At 40.3% G+C, this 17,486-nt stretch overlaps 3 protein-coding genes across 7 annotated transcripts in view; 1 reads left to right on the top strand and 2 right to left on the bottom strand.

The window, feature by feature from the left end:
* The window catches only part of stx1a (syntaxin 1A (brain)), a 73,959-nt gene extending 70,159 nt beyond the window's left edge, over positions 1-3,800 (bottom strand). For 3 of the 5 annotated variants that reach the window (XM_074642173.1, XM_074642175.1, XM_074642176.1), the window contains exon 1: positions 3,338-3,799. In XM_074642173.1, the coding sequence (XP_074498274.1) occupies positions 3,338-3,367 (30 nt within the window). In that variant the 5' untranslated portion in view covers positions 3,368-3,799. Of the gene's footprint in view, positions 1-3,337 lie in introns of all 5 variants that reach the window. The other 2 variants (XM_074642174.1, XM_074642172.1) reach the window with 2 other exon arrangements.
* A 2,479-nt stretch (positions 3,801-6,279) lies between these two features.
* On the bottom strand, positions 6,280-12,802 carry bud23 (BUD23 rRNA methyltransferase and ribosome maturation factor). The gene is made up of 12 exons (XM_074642171.1): positions 12,621-12,802; positions 12,256-12,293; positions 10,994-11,089; positions 9,684-9,766; positions 9,128-9,224; positions 8,939-9,035; positions 8,797-8,847; positions 8,623-8,708; positions 8,338-8,383; positions 8,186-8,247; positions 6,846-6,935; positions 6,280-6,668 (listed from the first exon to the last, which is right to left on the bottom strand). Exons 1-12 carry the CDS (start codon positions 12,666-12,668, stop codon positions 6,614-6,616), a joined length of 849 nt encoding a protein of 282 aa, XP_074498272.1. The 5' UTR covers positions 12,669-12,802; the 3' UTR covers positions 6,280-6,613.
* Positions 12,803-13,961: 1,159 nt separating this feature from the next.
* Positions 13,962-17,336, top strand: dnajc30b (DnaJ (Hsp40) homolog, subfamily C, member 30b). Its single transcript, XM_074642170.1, has 2 exons — positions 13,962-14,251; positions 15,583-17,336. The coding sequence occupies exons 1-2, from the start codon at positions 13,982-13,984 to the stop codon at positions 16,372-16,374; spliced, it is 1,062 nt and encodes a 353-aa protein (XP_074498271.1). The 5' UTR covers positions 13,962-13,981; the 3' UTR covers positions 16,375-17,336.
* The last annotated feature ends 150 nt before the right edge of the window (positions 17,337-17,486 follow it).

Genomic DNA, 17,486 nt, shown 5'->3' with positions numbered 1-17,486 from the left:
AAACATGTTCTAGTAGAAACCTAAATTAAAAATATGCACCTGAAAGTAAGCTTAATATTTTGTCTTTAACAAATCCAAATTTAACAAATATGAAAAAAAGAAGGATGCAACAATCCAGTATCAGTATCAGCACCAGTATTGGCCAAATGCCACCATCCACAATAAATACAGTTTCCTTTCCACTATCACTCTTACGTTCATTAAGGGGTATCAGAATCAGTATCAGGAGAGAAAAAGTTGGATCGGTGCAGTCCTTCTCAAAATAACAATCATGTCAAGAAAGCCTTGGCAATGCCATGTCAATTTTGACTTTACATGCAGTACATTTACCTGTTATAATATTGTGTAGCTTACTGAGAAAGTAAATTTAGCTCTCTGATTTTGTTTTAGAATTTTCCACTGTTGCAACTCCAATGTGAACATCAACAGTAAGCTGGGAGATATTTGGGGACACCATTATGTTGCCTGCTCAACCAAAACCCATCTTGCAGGGATCCATTTTGACTACTTTGAATGGGTGCCGCCCAGTCATATAGACACATTATACAGTACTAAACATTTAGTTGTTTAGATGTAACGTGACTCAACTCCTAACCCCTAAATCTTCCACCTCGATAAGGTGCCGATTCTTGGAGGGACTCTCCAAACTCCCACATCTCATTCAAAGCAATTACGAATTGTTTCTTGCCACAAATGTTTTCCAAGACTAAAAGTTTGTGCTTTTTTTTTTATTTATTTATTAAAACTATTTCCAGAATAGCCGCCATGTTTTCCAGCTTGAAAATAAATCGGAAGCAAAGACCAATGACAACCTATCAAGGCTATGTGGAGGCAGCAAGAGTTGGGTTTGTCCAATCAGCTGCAGAGTTCAAGATGATGTCTCAGTAACTGTCAACCGTCTATACATACTATTTGAAGTTGAATCGTCAATGGCCCAAATGAGCAAAGTCGACAGTGTGGTAACACTTTGCCAGGATGGCTTCAGGTGTTAGGTATACACCTTTAATGTCAACCTCAATGTTACAAATTGAGCTAAAGTGTTGGTGGTAACCCATTGAGCTTGCACCGCCAAATCTCAGCAGGGACATTTCTGCACAAGTTACAATATTTCTCCAAATGGATGTTGGAGCTCAAAAGGTTTTGTTCCTTTGTAGAGCTGAAAAAGTTAGCAGCTTCTCAAATGTGAGAATTTGCTACTTTTCTTTGTTTTACATCACTGTAAGTTAAATATCTTTGGATTTGTACTATTGGTCAGACAGATGTGATCTCCTGAGAACTTGTTTTGGGCATTTCATTAAAAAAAATGACAGATTAATCACTATTGAAAATAATAATTAGTTGCAGCCCTAGTCCATTTCCCACTAGTTCAGAGCTTTTATACAGCCACACATGTATCCGACCCTGTGCTTTTGTAATGTGCTGTCCAGACCCACTGAGACATCTGCATGAGACTTAGAAAGCTGCATTAACTCGAGGCTGCAAATGGAAAACAATATCAATCTAGTGCTGATGGGAAATAACAGTTTGTGACATGCAATTTACTTCAATTTTATTTGGTCTGGATTGCCTGAAATTGGTCTGGCTGGGGCCGCTCAAGCTGCCATTCCCCAGATATGAAAGATATGATCAAAAATAATAAAAGAAAATAGAATCAGCGGCTGACATCACATTTCTGTCGATGCTGAACGGTTTGGTTGAATGTTTGTTTCATGCTGAAGCTGGTTAGGAAGATTTAAGCTATTTTCTCTCTCTCTCTTTCTCAATTGTACAACTGCATCTTTCCAGCACTGCAAGGAAGCAGCGTGGCAGGCTAGAAACACACACACACACAAACACACACACACACACACACACGGCAGGGCTGGGTTGTCTCCCATGAGGCCAATTCATTGCTAGATCTTCGTTAAAAACTGAGGAGTCGTAAATTGTTCCCCCCCTCTCTCTCTCCTCAGCTTAACTGCCAATTACACAGATCTGACAATGGCCACTTTACTATCTCTCTCACACACACACACTAGCCTATATCGAGCAGCAGTCATATGGAGGATAACACTGTATCTGTCAAGCCCAAAACCTTATCAGTCATGCATCATCTTGGTCTCATGTAAACTATACGTCAGGAGGTCAAAACGTTACAATCCAAAGATTGTAAGGCTTTATTTTCCGTGAGTAGGCTGGAGGACGAGGGTAGAATTGAGACTAGAATTGGGGAGATTAAAAATAAATGGTAAATTTATGTCAGAATGAAACTCTCCACACGCACAGAGCTCTTTAAACTGCAGTAGAAATGTTAGAAAAAGACAAAACATTGTGCTTAAAGGTTTTTTTGGATTAAGATCGCAGAGGGCTGACATTAAACAGGTGAAATGGGCGAGCTGGGACCAATTTCCCATTTCTAATCACACCCATATTAGCCAGATCGATCAAACCACACACACACACACACACACACAGCAGTGTACTACTATCTTTGTGAGGACACTGACATAATGCATTCCCTATAGCCCCTTTACCCTAACCGTAACCATCACAACTAAATGCCTGACTCTAACCCTTACTCTAACCTAAACCTTATTCTAACCTAAACCTTAAAACCAAGTCTGAACCCTCAAACAGGCCTTTGAAGGTCTGTCTGAAGGTGAGGACCGGCCAAAATGTCCTCACTTTCCAAATATGTCCTCACTCTGAAGGTCTAAACCTCAAGTTGGTCCTCACAAAGATAGCTGTATAAGCACACACAACACACACACACACACACAAAATAATGTATTAATAGGTAATATATTTCCACACAGGCTACACAATTTGCCACCTAACTCTTTCTGGAACATTATTAAACTCTTAATAGACAGAACCTGCTAAAATTGAACATTGCATATTAAAACATTGCATATTAAAATTAAGGATCCTATATCGAGATTAAATACAATTAGGTACAAAATATATCCTATAATCAATATATATATATATATGCTCAAAGAATATAAGCAGGCAGATCAAAGTGATTTCTCGTTTGGAAAAATGAGGAGAAAATAAATTACTTTTACTTTGATTAAAACACCTGAAATCATTCCTGTCAGCGTGGCTTTAACTTGCTATATGCACACACAGTGATGCGTGGCAGCAATAAGCGCCTGCTGCCTTTAAATAAAACAACATTTCAGCCTCCATCAGACTCCCAGAGAGTCACAACTGTTGCTCCATCAGCGCACCCACATACATCTGTGGATGTGCGCGTTTACAGCCTATATACCATCTAATAAAAGCGTCTTTAAAACGCATCTAATCACAGAGCAGGTGCATACTGACCATTTAAAAGAATCAAACAGGAACTTACATGTTTAAGTTCTTGCATACGGTCCTTCATGGTTCCGGTAAATCACTCTTTATTCCTTCCTCTGTGTGTGTGTGTGGTGATGGAGCAGCTGGGCGGAGACCGACAGGAGGATGAGAGAGTGACCGAGTCGAGGAGCGCGTCTGTCGGCAGAGAGGCGGTGGTTTAACGCGCTGGTCTGGATGGTGGAGCCACTTTACTGAACCGGGTGACGCGCACTAAAGGTGAGGCGAGGCCTTTCCTCCGTTAACCCATTACACACCTTCAACTTCCTCCTTCAATCCGCACCAATTGAGCTTTCTTTTCTAATTGAATCTCCTCTTTTAAGTTTCTTTTCGTTCCCTTAAAGTCAGTCTGACAAACTGTGAAGACAAGAAGCGACCACCTTTGGAGAGGCTTTCTATCTGAGTGCTGCTGCTGGTGACACTGTGCTGGATGGATTTGATGATCGATTGAGCAGCAGGTTTTAGAGATAACGCCCAGGTGGCTCCTATATTGTGCCAAGAGCGCACAGCGACCTCTGTCGGTTACACAGTGGTGCACACTGGTATGGAAGCAGCAAAAGACCTGGAAATTAATTTAGGATTTTCCATAATCATTCTTGGAAAGTTTTTTATCAGTGGCGGCCGGCCAATAGAGGCCCTCCCTGAGTCACACACAAAAAACATTACTACTACTACTAATTATAATAATAATAACAATTATATAAATTGTCAATATTTGTGTTCTAAATATGGAATGCACCCAGTAATATGTGTAATTTGATTATAATGTGTAATTAGATTGTAATGTGATTATATTTTGTATTAATAATCTGAATCTGTAAAGTCACTAAAGTTGTCAGATAAAGTAAAGTCTAATATTCCCCTCTGAGACGTAGTTGAGTAGAAAGTAGAAAGTAGCAGAACATGGAAATACTCAAGTAAAGTAGAAGTACCTCAAAATTGTATTTAAGTACTTAGTTACATTCCACCACTGAGTACATTTTATACTGTAGTGTTTTTTAAAAGCATTATTTACTCTTCCTGTTGAAATAAAATAATTGTTGATTATTTAACTGAAAGGTAGTAATGTGTTTTTGATACCTTCACTTTTTTTTTGCATTAAATCGTACCGGGATGTTTGCTGAAATTGATTGGATGTGGCACAGCCCTACCTAGAAACATTTCCACCAGCTGCCACTGTTTTTTATACATAAAAATAGATTCCTGAAATCAAGACCAAATTTCTATGTTTTTCACAAGGAGCTGTGTCTTTACTTTTCATCTCTGAAACATATGAAGATAACGAATGCTATGCAGCTTTCAATGTTAGTTGAGGACCTTAACCTTACAGAGAACCCCTAGATCACTATTCGACCTATTCACACATTCCCTTACTTTGTTTTTTTCCTCTCTTCATCCACACTCTTATGCACTGTACGCCAATTTCCAGGCTCGTCTGTTCCCTTGTAGTTGTGGACTGTTCTGTACGATGCCATATTGTAATGTAAATTTCTCAATAAAAAAAAAATAATAATTTAGGATTTTAATATAATACACTTCTAAATATATCATTCATTTGCTTTTACAACTGTATAATAAACATATGGTGAAGTTCCTTTAGTTTTCTTTGTTGAGATGCCTTCATACGTCCATGTAGGAGTTTTAATTGCATCCATTAAAGGGACTGTTTGTAAGAATCAGAAATGCGTGTTAACAGCGACACCTGTGGCCGTTAAGTCAATGAAAGTCAGCGTCGGGTTCGCGCTTGTGCTCGCTCTACATAGACATGAATGAGCATCGCTCAACACAGTGAGGCGACACACGTCAGCTAAAACCACAATATCACTCTATATTTCACCTGCTTGGCAGTAATGTTAGCTGACCAGACGAAGGTCTCTCCATGAATCAATGCTGATCCTAGTGTTGGCTTTTCCTGCTTCAGTCTCCCGACCGCGGCCGGAGGGAGACACCGGCACCGTATCGTCAGAGACGATAACGTTATTCGCTGCGGAGCCCCGTCACTTCAGGAGACCCGGGAAACCTCTGTTGGTCTGGAGGAGCTGCAGCATTTATTTCTGCACAAACATCCACTGTTCATTCACTAGATATTCTCAGAGCTACTAACTCTTCTGCAGTGTGGAGTGTGCGCGAATGAACATGTGGAGCGAAATAGCGAGAACAAGCGCGTTGTGTGAGTGAAGGCAGGCAGGCAGAGGAGCAGAGTACAGCAGAGACTCCGGCCCTGGAGACCAAAGCTACGGTCTCCCCCGCGTCCTCCGACCGCAGCCAATACTGTTTTGCAAGACGGGCTTCACTAGATATAACTTTGCGGTTTTGGTGCTTCCGTGTAGTTTGTGTTGGAGTCTTGTCTGAACAGCGTAGCAACACGCGAGCGCGCATAGGACACCGACCCGGATTAATTTATATGTGTAAGAAGTTACAAACAGTCCCTTTAAGTTGGAAATTGAGTTGATGTTTTATTACTAAAGACCAATTTTAATTACCTCAATAGTCAACATATCTTTATTATGTTATACAGTAAGTCATATGTCCTATTCTACTGAACCATCAAACATACAAAAAGTAATTTTCAAATTTTTTTTAGTATTAGTTGCATCATTTTATTTAATTTGAAAGTTAATTTAGTTCCATTTTCACCTTATGAGCACAGCCCTGTTTCGTCATACTGTCTCCCTCCTTTTTGTAACCTTCATTAACGTAGTGAACTGTCAGTGTGTTCAGGGCCAACATAGAAAATGTGGATTTATGCACTGTATGTGTCATACTGTGTATCGCATATCTCCTCAACAGGGTGTTTTTTTTGGTACAGATTGTGAAACCTTCACAAATGCATGCAGGTCGTTAGTTCAATTTCTTCTATATTCTGGGAAAAATAACAGTAAATATAATACAAATCTCTGTTTTTATGTTTTAAATAAATGACTGATCAGAGGTAGAAGATGTGACATTTGATCATTTATTAAAAATTGTTGTAATTCTATGAAATGGTTGGGGCTGTCAACTCCGTCTCCACTGTAAGCAGTACAGATGTCTGTCCATGTATCTTCCAGCCGACATAGACACAGAGGGTGCAATCTTACCACAACTTGTGAGAAACAAATTGTCAAACAGTCAACCAAATGTAAAAATGATTGGCCATAGGCTATAATAGTATTTTTTACTCTTGCATCTCATCCACTTGAATCAAGGAGTTTAAGTCCAATCACTCTGCAGCTGGAGGGGTGAGGGGTGCGGCGCAGACGCCAGCTAATGAAGGCACAACTGCATGAGTCACTTAGAAATGAGGTCTTCTCTGACGTGCGGTGTATTTTGTGTCGGCTCGAACCTCCCTGCAGGCCAACAAAACACGCAGCAGAGAGAGGAGAGACGTCAGCAAGCGTTACAGCTAATCAGAGGTGAGTCATTTAAAGCTAAACTTAAGTATATTACAATATTTAGAGCATGAATATTTCAGCACAAAATAATAAATCCAATTTTTGGAGTTTAAAACACAGTCTTGTACGTACCGTCCCTGCCGTCTCCTCCTCTCCTTCTTCTCAAAGATCCAATCGCGTCCCTTCTTCACTGATTTACCCTTCATGTTTTTGAACCGGTTTCTTCACAAAGACAAAGTGTGGCTGATTAGCTTTTTAAAATGCACCTCGTTCTTTGTGACAAACCAAATCCCAAACTACAAATGTTTCACACATCTAGTCTCTTTGTGTAACCAGGATGAGCAACTTGAACATCATTATGTGAAAGGGAGGAAAAGCTGCCTGACGGGGTTTTAAGTCAGGTAGGACGACGACCCTTTTCAGATTCCTCTCGGTCTTTTGGCTTCACCAAAGCAGGTATGACTGAACCTGCACTTATCAAGGCCAAGACCTTTTTTTAAATGGCTGTTTTAATACTAATCAATAAAGAAATTACAGATTATCCTAATTAGAGCTACAACAATTAATTGATTAATCGATTAGTTGTCAACTATTAAATGAATTGGCAACTATTTTGATAATCAATCAATCGGTTTGAATGATTTTTTTAAAGGAAAAAATGTCAAAACTCTGATTCCAGCTTCTTAAATGTGAATATTTTCTGGTTTCTTTATTCCTCTGTGACAGTAAACTTAGTATAAATATAATTGTGGACAAAACAAGCCCTTTTTAGGACGTCATCTTGGGCTTTGGAAAACACTGATCGACATTTTTCACCATTTTCTGACATCTTATAGACCAAACAACTAATCGATTATTCAAGAAAATAATCAACCGATTAATCAACAATGAAAATAATCGTTATTTGCAGCCCTAATCAGAGTTAAGTAGGGCTGCAACTACAATTTCCTTGATTAGTCGTTTTGTCTATAAAAAGAGGGAAAATGGTGATCACAATTTCTCAAAGCCCAATATATCCAAATCACTTGTGTTGCACAGCTAACAGTCCAAAACCCTAAAGATGTTCAGCATACTATCATAGAAGATAAAGAAAAGCAGCAAATCCTCACATTTGAGATCTCAGACCGGCAAATGTGAGGTATAAAAAAAAAAGAATCAAGCAATTAACTAAAAAAACTATATACAAACAATTAATTAAAATGTATGAGTATCTACAAAATGCTTTACATGCACATTTTCAGCATGTCAAGAAAAATAAAAAGGAATATTTTTACAATTTTCCTCTGAGGCTCAGATGGCCTCAGGCTGCATCTCATCACATCTGCATCTTTCTGAATAAAATACATCCAACAAACAAATAAATCCAGATAAACTCTGGTGACTGAAACAAACCCTGCTACTTCCAACCATGTAAACAGTTTCATCAAACTACCACAATAATCAGCGTCTCCCTGCTGTGAATATATCTTTACCTTTGTCCTGAATACTGGACCTGGTTTGAAACAGCTCTGTCTGAAGTTTCTGATCCCAACCCCTGAAAAAAAAACAAAAAGAGATCACAGTGATGATCATAATGTAGCTCAAATGAATCCACAATATCCACTAAAGCTCATTTGTTTCTTACTTTGGGAAGGGCTCCTGTTACTCCAGCAAACAGACACAGGAAGAACCTGGAAACAAACAAGACGTGCGTGAGTGGAAGAGTAAATCAGGCCATCCATTTTAATGTGTGATAATTCATCACGAGGCTAATGTGACAAACAGTCGAGTCAATATGAATGCCATCATGTTCTAATTAGCCTTGTGTAGCGAGTACACTGCTGCTAATTTCACAGGCCATTAAGAAGGAATCAATTTGCAGGAGGCTGCAGCTGTCAAAATAAAAGCCCAGCCTCTGCTAGGTTCTCACTTTTTAGCCTTGGTGCTGTTGGGGTAATCCACCACCATGCCTCCGCCAAAGCCTGCCCTCATGGCCTGCGTCGTGATCAGCTCGAGCTTTAGCGAGGGAAGAAGACTTAAGGTAAGTAATCTGGAGAAAACATCAGATTCAACATCCACCATGAAACAAAAAACGTTATTTCACCTGTTCTGAGTTCTCTGGATAAAGCTGGAAAACTGCGCGTGCGCCTCTTGACTGAAAGACAAAGAACAAGGAGAAGTTAGCAACGGGCTTAATCGTAAAAATGTGGTATCTGGATGTTTGGGTTTTTGTCAAAGAAACTTACCAGAGAAGAGTAAAGAGTACTAAAGAACTTGTAGAGTCTCTTAGGAGGACTATGTGACCTCTTGTCCGCATTACAGAGCCACTGCAGAGCAGAGATACTGACACGGAACAACGCAAAAGGTAAATGAAAAGTCCAAAATTAATACAAATTAAAAACATTTTTATAACAGAAGCATGTTTTGTTCTTCACCTGATGCAACCGTCAAAGGACCCGGCTCGGAAAGGCATCCCCTGTCCCATGTCCCCCACTAAGAGGTCTCCCTCTACTTCTCTGTCCAGTGCAACATCTGTCACAGGGAAGACGGGATTTGATCAGTGTTTCAGAAATGTATCCACATCTCCTTTCAATGTCACTCAATGGACCTGCATTGAAGCAGACACTGGTCTGCACCGCACTGTGTGTTCTCGGACTTAGAAATGCCTTAAGTTTTATTTTTAATGCACAATAAATGTGTCTCATTAGAAGGTTTTCTTCTTCTGACTGGTCTATGAGAAGCTGGGAATAATTTTTTTCCCCAAAAATATGAATGTTTTCACAGTATTGTACAGTATTTCTCTTTCAGAAAGCTATCTCATTTGATTAATCTAACTTTAAAGATCAGGAAAATACAACAATTAAACTATATTACATTATTAACATAACCAAAACCCCAGATGATACTTAGTATAATATCATTATATTGATATTATACTGGCATATCATCCAGCTCTTGCTTCCTGCTTAAATGTAACAGTGTCAAACTAACCCAGCATTGCGGTGCTGATGTCGACTCCAACCCAGTAGTGTCCCTCCTCTGACAGGTAGTCTCCACTGAGACCAGAGCCGCACCTGAGAGACAGGGGACAGACAGATACACATGATTACTGTATTATTATGGATCTTACAATGACAGTGACATTCAGATGAGGTGATTCTCAAACACTGCGAGACTATAGGCGGACTAACGGCACGACATTCCCACTTTGAACAGGCAGCGTGAAAGGGGCTAATTACTATTATAACTTTCAACACTTCCAACACAACTCTTTCTCTTTTCCAAGAGCGACCTGGCCGAGAGGGCAGCACAAACATTGTTACAACAATAAAAACAAACAACACAAGCAGACAAATATAAACAGTCACACACACCACATGTGAACGAGCATGACATCCAGTTTGTATGCAACACAAAAACAGCTCTAATGCACAAACAGGTCAACCTCAAAACGATTCAGTGAGAAATTCAAGAACAGTCTCATCAACCTAGAGGGCCACTTTCTCCATCCTTCAGAATGGACTTAAATTCCCCCACAGTAATCAGCTCTGACAATTTCAGGTCCTTCTGTACATTATTCCTGGAAGAAGGAGCAGCGTATTTAAAAACTTTTTTGCTGAGTTCCGTCCTAACCTTGAGGAACAACATCTGTAGAATATAGTGAGAGTGCAGGCCATATTGATTTGGTTTGTGCACATGTACTGTACAGTATGTACACAGATACAAAAGAACCAGTCCAAGGAGCGATTTATATATAAGCCAACCAATGCAAAAGTCTGCGGACATACAGAGAAGGCCATTTAGCAGCAGCATACAGGATACAGTGATTTTCGAGATTTCCACAGCCAGTAATAAAACGTAAAGCACAGCATGGCACAGTATGGTATACAGTATTCAGCTGCATTCATATAGAGAAGATCACCGTAATGTAAGGTAAAAAAGTTGCCTTTATTGGATTACGGTGATCTGCTCTATATGAATGCAATGCCAATGTTTCCGTCATGTTAAGAGTACATTTAGAATGGTTAAGTATATATCATCAAGAAGATAGATTACAAATTTTGCAGCAAAATGCAGCAAAAGTCAACGTTTGATTGTTGTGTAAATATATATAAGCATATTCAATAATGTGACAATACACAATGTACATAATTGTTAGACAATGCTTAATCTAACTATGACCTTATTCATGTTAAGATTAACAGTAACAAAATATTGCATCATTTCTTACTCAAATCATTTCTTTAATCAAGTTAATCTTGTAATACGGCATGTAAACACGGTCAGTGTCACTCCCTCACCCCACATCTAGCAGGAAGCATGGCTGTCCCTCTGGCAGGTTTAAAAGCTCAACAGCTCTCTCTGACATCTGGGTCTGGATCTCAATCATTCGAGAACTGTGAAGCAACAAAACACAGAGCTTTTAGAGAGACGTCTGGTAATGGGAAGACAGTCTTAAAGAAACAAGCTCAACCTTTAAATGTGGCAAAATGCCATCATGTTTGGATTTAGTAGATTTTAAGCCACGTTCTAACCACACAACTGATGCAGCTATCGCTCTACAGCAAGTCAGCAGAATCAGACGGGGAATTATGTTCTTGTTTTATCTAAAGGGGAAATCCAACATAAAAAGAGAATTTTAAATATTGTGATATCAATGACTTTGATGAGTAAAGTAAATGTATACGACTACAACCAGAGACAATCGTCTCCTTAAGTTGGAAATTGAGTTGATGATGCGACAAAAACTCGGGAAAAAAAGTTTGGAAATTTGTGTTTGGTGAATTATTTCTCTGTTGTTACAATGCTAAATGGCGTTGTATTTTACATCATTGGGAAGCCTGTTTATTTACCTGGCGGTGTATTAAATGAATGAATTGTAAAATTGCCAATATGTCTTGTTTGTTCCTTGTTACTGATAGAGAGTTCAATCATCCAATCCACCAGAACAACAAGAGTCAATACCAACAGGAGAATACACTGTTTACCATTGGCAGAGCATTTTGGCAAATATTTCTTGGGCGCTACCCACATAATCAGCTGTGCTGCTCATCACACAAATGCATGATCCTTACAAGTTGGACATCATTGTGAAGGTAAATAAACAGACTTTCCAACGATGTCAAATACAATGACCATTAGCATTGAAACAACAGAGAAATAATCCACCAAACACACATTTCCAAACTCTTATTCTGTCTAAATAGCATCTCTTGAATTTCTTTCTGTAGCCAACATTACATTTTAATCATTTCAATTCCCAAAATACACCTGAGCTGCTCATTATTATTATAGAAAAAAAACATATGTGCTGACCCACTAACAAACAGTGACTATAGTGACAGGAAGAGTCAAGATGTTTACTGTCACACCGATTATACAAGTACAATCGTGTGAAATACTTTTTTGCTGGGAAGCTCCATTAAGAAAACAGTAAGTTAAGTAGCAAAAAATAATAATAAAATAAAAATAATAGTGTATTTACACATAATAATAATAATAATAATAATAATAAAGGAAGTACTTGGTATATGGATGTTATTCACAAATAACACAGACTCACTTCTGGGAGTATTTCTTTGCCTCGGTTTCATTGTAGAACTGTGGAGGATGAGATCACATCAGATTAATTCATCAACACTTCAATCAAACATCTGTCAGCTGACTCCACTGCAGCCCCACGTTGTCACATGTTTTATTAAATGTGTTATTTATTATTATTTATTAAATACATGAGACACAAACTACAGCTAAATACACTTCTGAAAAAAGAAACATGTGAGTAGTTAGTCTATCGTCCAGTCAACACTTCAGTTCCCTGTTAAAAAGCTGGACTATTACACATCCAGGTGACTTTAAAGAGCCAAACAGCTCCAGCTGCTGCTGCTGTTAGCCTAGCTGCTAAACACTGCCATGAACGTCACTGACCACATCTGGAGGAGCTGTGTGTTCAGGCCGTCGACAGTTGGAGGTCATGGTTGTCCTTCTGTGTGTGAAGATGAAGAGTTAGTTCTATATAATATCAGTTCATAAACAAGCTAAATGTTGTGATGTAGACAACCACAGTCCACACGTGAAGAACAATGATGTCACAAGCAAGCGACGCGAGAAGCGCTTCTTCTTCTGTCGCGTTTAATACACGCAGACCAGCTAAAGACAGAGGCTTATATCGCCACCTACTGGGCACCCAAGCAATATATATATATTGATTTAATTAAATATATAATTAACAATGTATTACTTTAATGCGAAAACGCATATTGTTTTAACATAAACTAAAAAAAAAAAAAAGATTTATTCTTTTTACAACCAACGCAAATAAAACAACAACATACTAAGTACTAAATACTAACTATTAAAGTCGAAGTAACTCTAAAGTCTTAGTAGACTAAGTACTAAATACTAACTTTTAAAGCTTAATACAAACTTCCATAACATACAGGCATATTGCATCTGTTAAAAAAAAAACTCAGAAAATAAGCCAAGCAGTAGTAATTCATAAAATACAAGAAAAATAAATAAATAAAATTAACAAATTACATAAAACACAATCAAGTAGGTCAATTTAAAAACATAAAATACAAACAATATATATATAGAAATACATAGAAATCTCATGTACAAATTTATATGACGGCTTAATCACTCTGAGAATGACATAATCTTGCGGTTGTCTAACACTCTTGCACTTGTTCTCTAGCACTATACGGTACCAATCACAGCTGTGAAGGCACTGGTATAGTTCTTTATATGTAAGGCATTGATGAATGTATATATTTATATAATATTAATATTTTTAATATCTTTTAATCATGACTTTTTATAGTGCTTCCTGTATTGTAATGTATTATATGTAATGTATTGTTGTTGTTTTTTTCTTATCTGGACCTTGAGTCTACAATAAAGTTTGAATTGCATTGAATACAGGCTAATACCACCTGTTATTTTCACACTTGAGCTTTCTTAAAGTATTTTAGTAATGTAAAGTACCATTTAAAACTATTGGGTATACCTTCAAATATCTGCATTTTTTGTGTATAAAAATAAAACTATTCAACTATTCTGCATGAAAAAAACAAATAAATATATACCTTAATTACACTCACAATTAACTCTATGCCTGTAACAATAATAGCCTTTTTGTTTTTACTGGAAAAGGGATCTTAAAAGTTATAATACATAACTCTTGAGGTTCCTGCTCAATGATTGGTCGGGTATGTTACGTACTTCCTGTAAACATTGACTCCTATTGGTTCCTCGTTTTGTGACGTAACCTAACCGGACGCTCCATGTGTGTTCCGGCCTGCTCACGAGCTCCGCTGTCGGTAAAAATGGCAGAGGTCGGTCAAAGGCTGGGCAGCGGAGCTTACCGGCTGTCTGCTCTCAGAAACAGCCCGAGTCGACCGGTGTGCACCGGAGAAAGTCCCGGTTCTCTGCTGGTTAGCTGCACCTTCAGTGACAATCGGGTAAAAGAGGAATCAACGCGAGATCAACGTGAAGTTCAGCCGGTGTCAAGAAGCAGAGCAACATCAGACAAACTTTCCAAAGTGAGAAGAAATGTAAGTCAGCAGGAAAACCAGACTTTGCTTTGTGCCACATCTTTGGAGCTGGATTCATCCCGTTTTATGAGAGAGACTCACACAACAGCAGCCCTGTACCTCTCAGCAAGACTACAGCCTCTCCTCCAGGTGAAGCTGCTGCATCCTCTCCTCCAGGTGAAGCTGCTGCATCCTCTCCTCCAGGAGAAGCTGCTGCATCCTCTCCTCCAGGTGAAGCTGCTGCATCCTCTCCTCCAGGAGAAGCTGCAGCATCCTCTCCTCCAGGTGAAGCTGCTGCATCCTCTCCTCCAGGTGAAGCTGCTGCATCCTCTCCTCCAGGTGAAGCTGCTGCATCCTCTCCTCCAGGAGAAGCTGCTGCATCCTCTCCTCCAGGAGAAGCTGCAGCATCCTCTCCTCCAGGTGAAGCTGCTGCATCCTCTCCTCCAGGTGAAGCTGCAGCATCCTCTCCTCCAGGAGAAGCTGCTGCATCCTCTCCTCCAGGTGAAGCTGCAGCATCCTCTCCTCCAGGAGAAGCTGCAGCATCCTCTCCTCCAGGTGAAGCTGCAGCATCCTCTCCTCCAGGAGAAGCTGCAGCATCCTCTCCTCCCCTCCAGGTGAAGCTGCAGCATCCTCTCCTCCCCTCCAGGTGAAGCTGCTGCATCCTCTCCTCCAGGAGAAACTGCTGCATCCTCTCCTCCAGGAGAAGCTGCAGCATCCTCTCCTCCAGGTGAAGCTGCTGCATCCTCTCCTCCAGGAGAAACTGCTGCATCCTCTCCTCCAGGAGAAACTGCTGCATCCTCTCCTCCAGGAGAAGCTGCAGCATCCTCTCCTCCAGGTGAAGCTGCTGCATCCTCTCCTCCAGGAGAAACTGCTGCATCCTCTCCTCCAGGAGAAACTGCTGCATCCTCTCCTCCAGGAGAAACTGCTGCATCCTCTCCTCCAGGAGAAGCTGCTGCATCCTCTCCTCCAGGAGAACTTTGTACAAAATTGCACAGACTCTTCAAAACTCACTCAGACAACAGAAAATTTAGCTTTAAGAAGTGTTAAGAAAATAAAAGGGAGGCATGAGCAATCTGTGATATGTTGTGAGATGGGCTCTTGCGACAGACGGGCTCCACTGAGGATGTTTCATCAAGAAGAATCGATCAATTGTACATAAATAAGACTCGATAGGAAAAATGTAATTTACAACGGTTTAGGAATAAATATGTTTCAAAAATAGGATTCAAATTGGCACATGACCTGCTCCGTCCGCTCCTCGACTGAAACTGAAATTTCACCTCCGTAGCTAAAATGTCCGTGCTTGAAAAGACAGACGTTGACTCTTGATATGTTGTTTTTCTCTCCTCCAGGAGAAGCTGCTGCCTGGCAGGATGACATTTTGGACCAGAGGACCTGTCTCCATCCACCCTGATGCCTTCAGGTCCCCTCAGCAGCTGCGAGCCTTCTGCACTGTCATCTTCATCCTATCAGAGCAGGGATCAGAGAGACTGAGGCGTCTGAAACTACACCCTGATACCCTGCAAGCACTTAGTAGAGGCTACAGGTGGAGGAGTGGCAGCAGCAGCTCAAAAGATGCTCCTGTGCTGTACAGAAGCAGGACGTCCTATTACGATGTCCTCAAAGTGACCCCCAGTGCCACACAGTCCCAGATCAAGACGGCCTACTACAAGCAATCCTTCATCAACCATCCGGACAAGAACCCGGGGAACGAGGAGGCCACCCAGCGCTTCTCTGAGATCAGCGAGGCCTACACCGTGCTGGGCAGCATCAGCCTGAGGAAGAGGTACGACCATGGTCTCCTGAGCAGGTCGGATGTTCAAAGTGCAGGGAGACCGTCCTCCAAAGAGACCATGAGCAAATCCACAGGCTCCCCACCACAGCAGCAGCAGTTCAGAGCCAGGCGGTTCTCCCAAGCTGGGGGGAAGACCATGTTTGATTTTGACGCCTTTTATCAGGCTCACTACGGGGAGCAGCTGCAGAAGGAGAGGGAAATGAGAGCCAGGAAGCAGCGCATGGAGGAGCAGCAGGAGCAGCAGAAGGAGGAATTTAAGAAGTGGAAGCAGGCGAGGGCGATGGAGATGACTGTGGCGGTGCTGCTGGCCATGGCATGCTTATTTTTTGTCAACGTCATCAAGCCCTGAAATAGAAGCAGCAACCTGGTCTGCCCCAGAGGGGTTGCATGTTACGACTCTCAGGGGGGTGGAGATGGAGGGGGAGGGGCTACCTCAGACTGTTTTGCAAGTGTTGCAGTTTCTGACAGTTGAAGATGACTATTTTTACTGTGTTGTAGGAGTAAAGAAAAGCTGGATGACTGTGTCCCATCATCTAGAAGCCATGGATAGGCGAATCACCTCACAAGATTGTATCAAGACAAGGACTGAACATACCTGAACAAACATACCTGTTCATGTTCTTCATGTCTAGGATCTTAAAAAGCATAAACAAACATTACACACACATACACTTACCTAGAAAGGGGTGCTAGATTGAAAACAAACCCAGTAACGTCAGTTATAAACTGGAAATCTGCAAACCTCACAACAGGATGTGCCATTATTTATTCCTGCTGATATCATATTTCACACGTATTTTTATTATAAAATTGGTTTCAGAGTCACGTCATCGCAATCTTGTAAAAGTTAATTCATACTTGCCCAGATGTTGCAACAGGAACAAACGTCATGTAAACGTGTCATTACAGGTTTAGTCTTTGCATCATCAACAATTGTTCACACTCTCTATTAGTGGTGACAATCTGAAGCCAAACAACCTTTTTTTTTTGGCAGCTCAATTCTGTTCATCCAAATACTGCACAAGGACGGAAAACAATAATTAATGCGTCATGCTGAAAAACGCACAATCCCTCTGCCTTTCCCTACACACTGGATCTGTAAAGTAGAAAATGAGTTTGAAGTATGCAATTTTAAGATTATTAGGATATCAATACACATTTTACACCAGGTGTGTATATGTGTATGTAGATGCCATTCTGTTGTGGAATTTTGTGTGAGGGAAGTTATAAGAATATATGATCAAACTGTTTGATTTCTTTGTTTTAATCTAATTTTATTTATGAATCATCATAGTAAATGTGTTTGCAATTTACCCAGCATGTTTTTTTTTTCTGCAATACAAAGATCTGACCTCTAGAGGGCAGCCAAGTACATGAAAATGATCTCTGGGTTACAGCTGGAGGCCCGAGGGGCTCAGTGAGTTTAAACTCTGTGGGACGATATTAATATAAATGTTATGG

The sequence above is a fragment of the Sebastes fasciatus genome, chromosome 7 (assembly GCF_043250625.1).
Source record: "Sebastes fasciatus isolate fSebFas1 chromosome 7, fSebFas1.pri, whole genome shotgun sequence".
NCBI classification, from domain to species: Eukaryota; Metazoa; Chordata; class Actinopteri; order Perciformes; family Sebastidae; genus Sebastes; species Sebastes fasciatus.
Note: the sequence above shows the minus strand (reverse complement) of the source record. Positions and strands in the feature narration are given on the sequence as shown.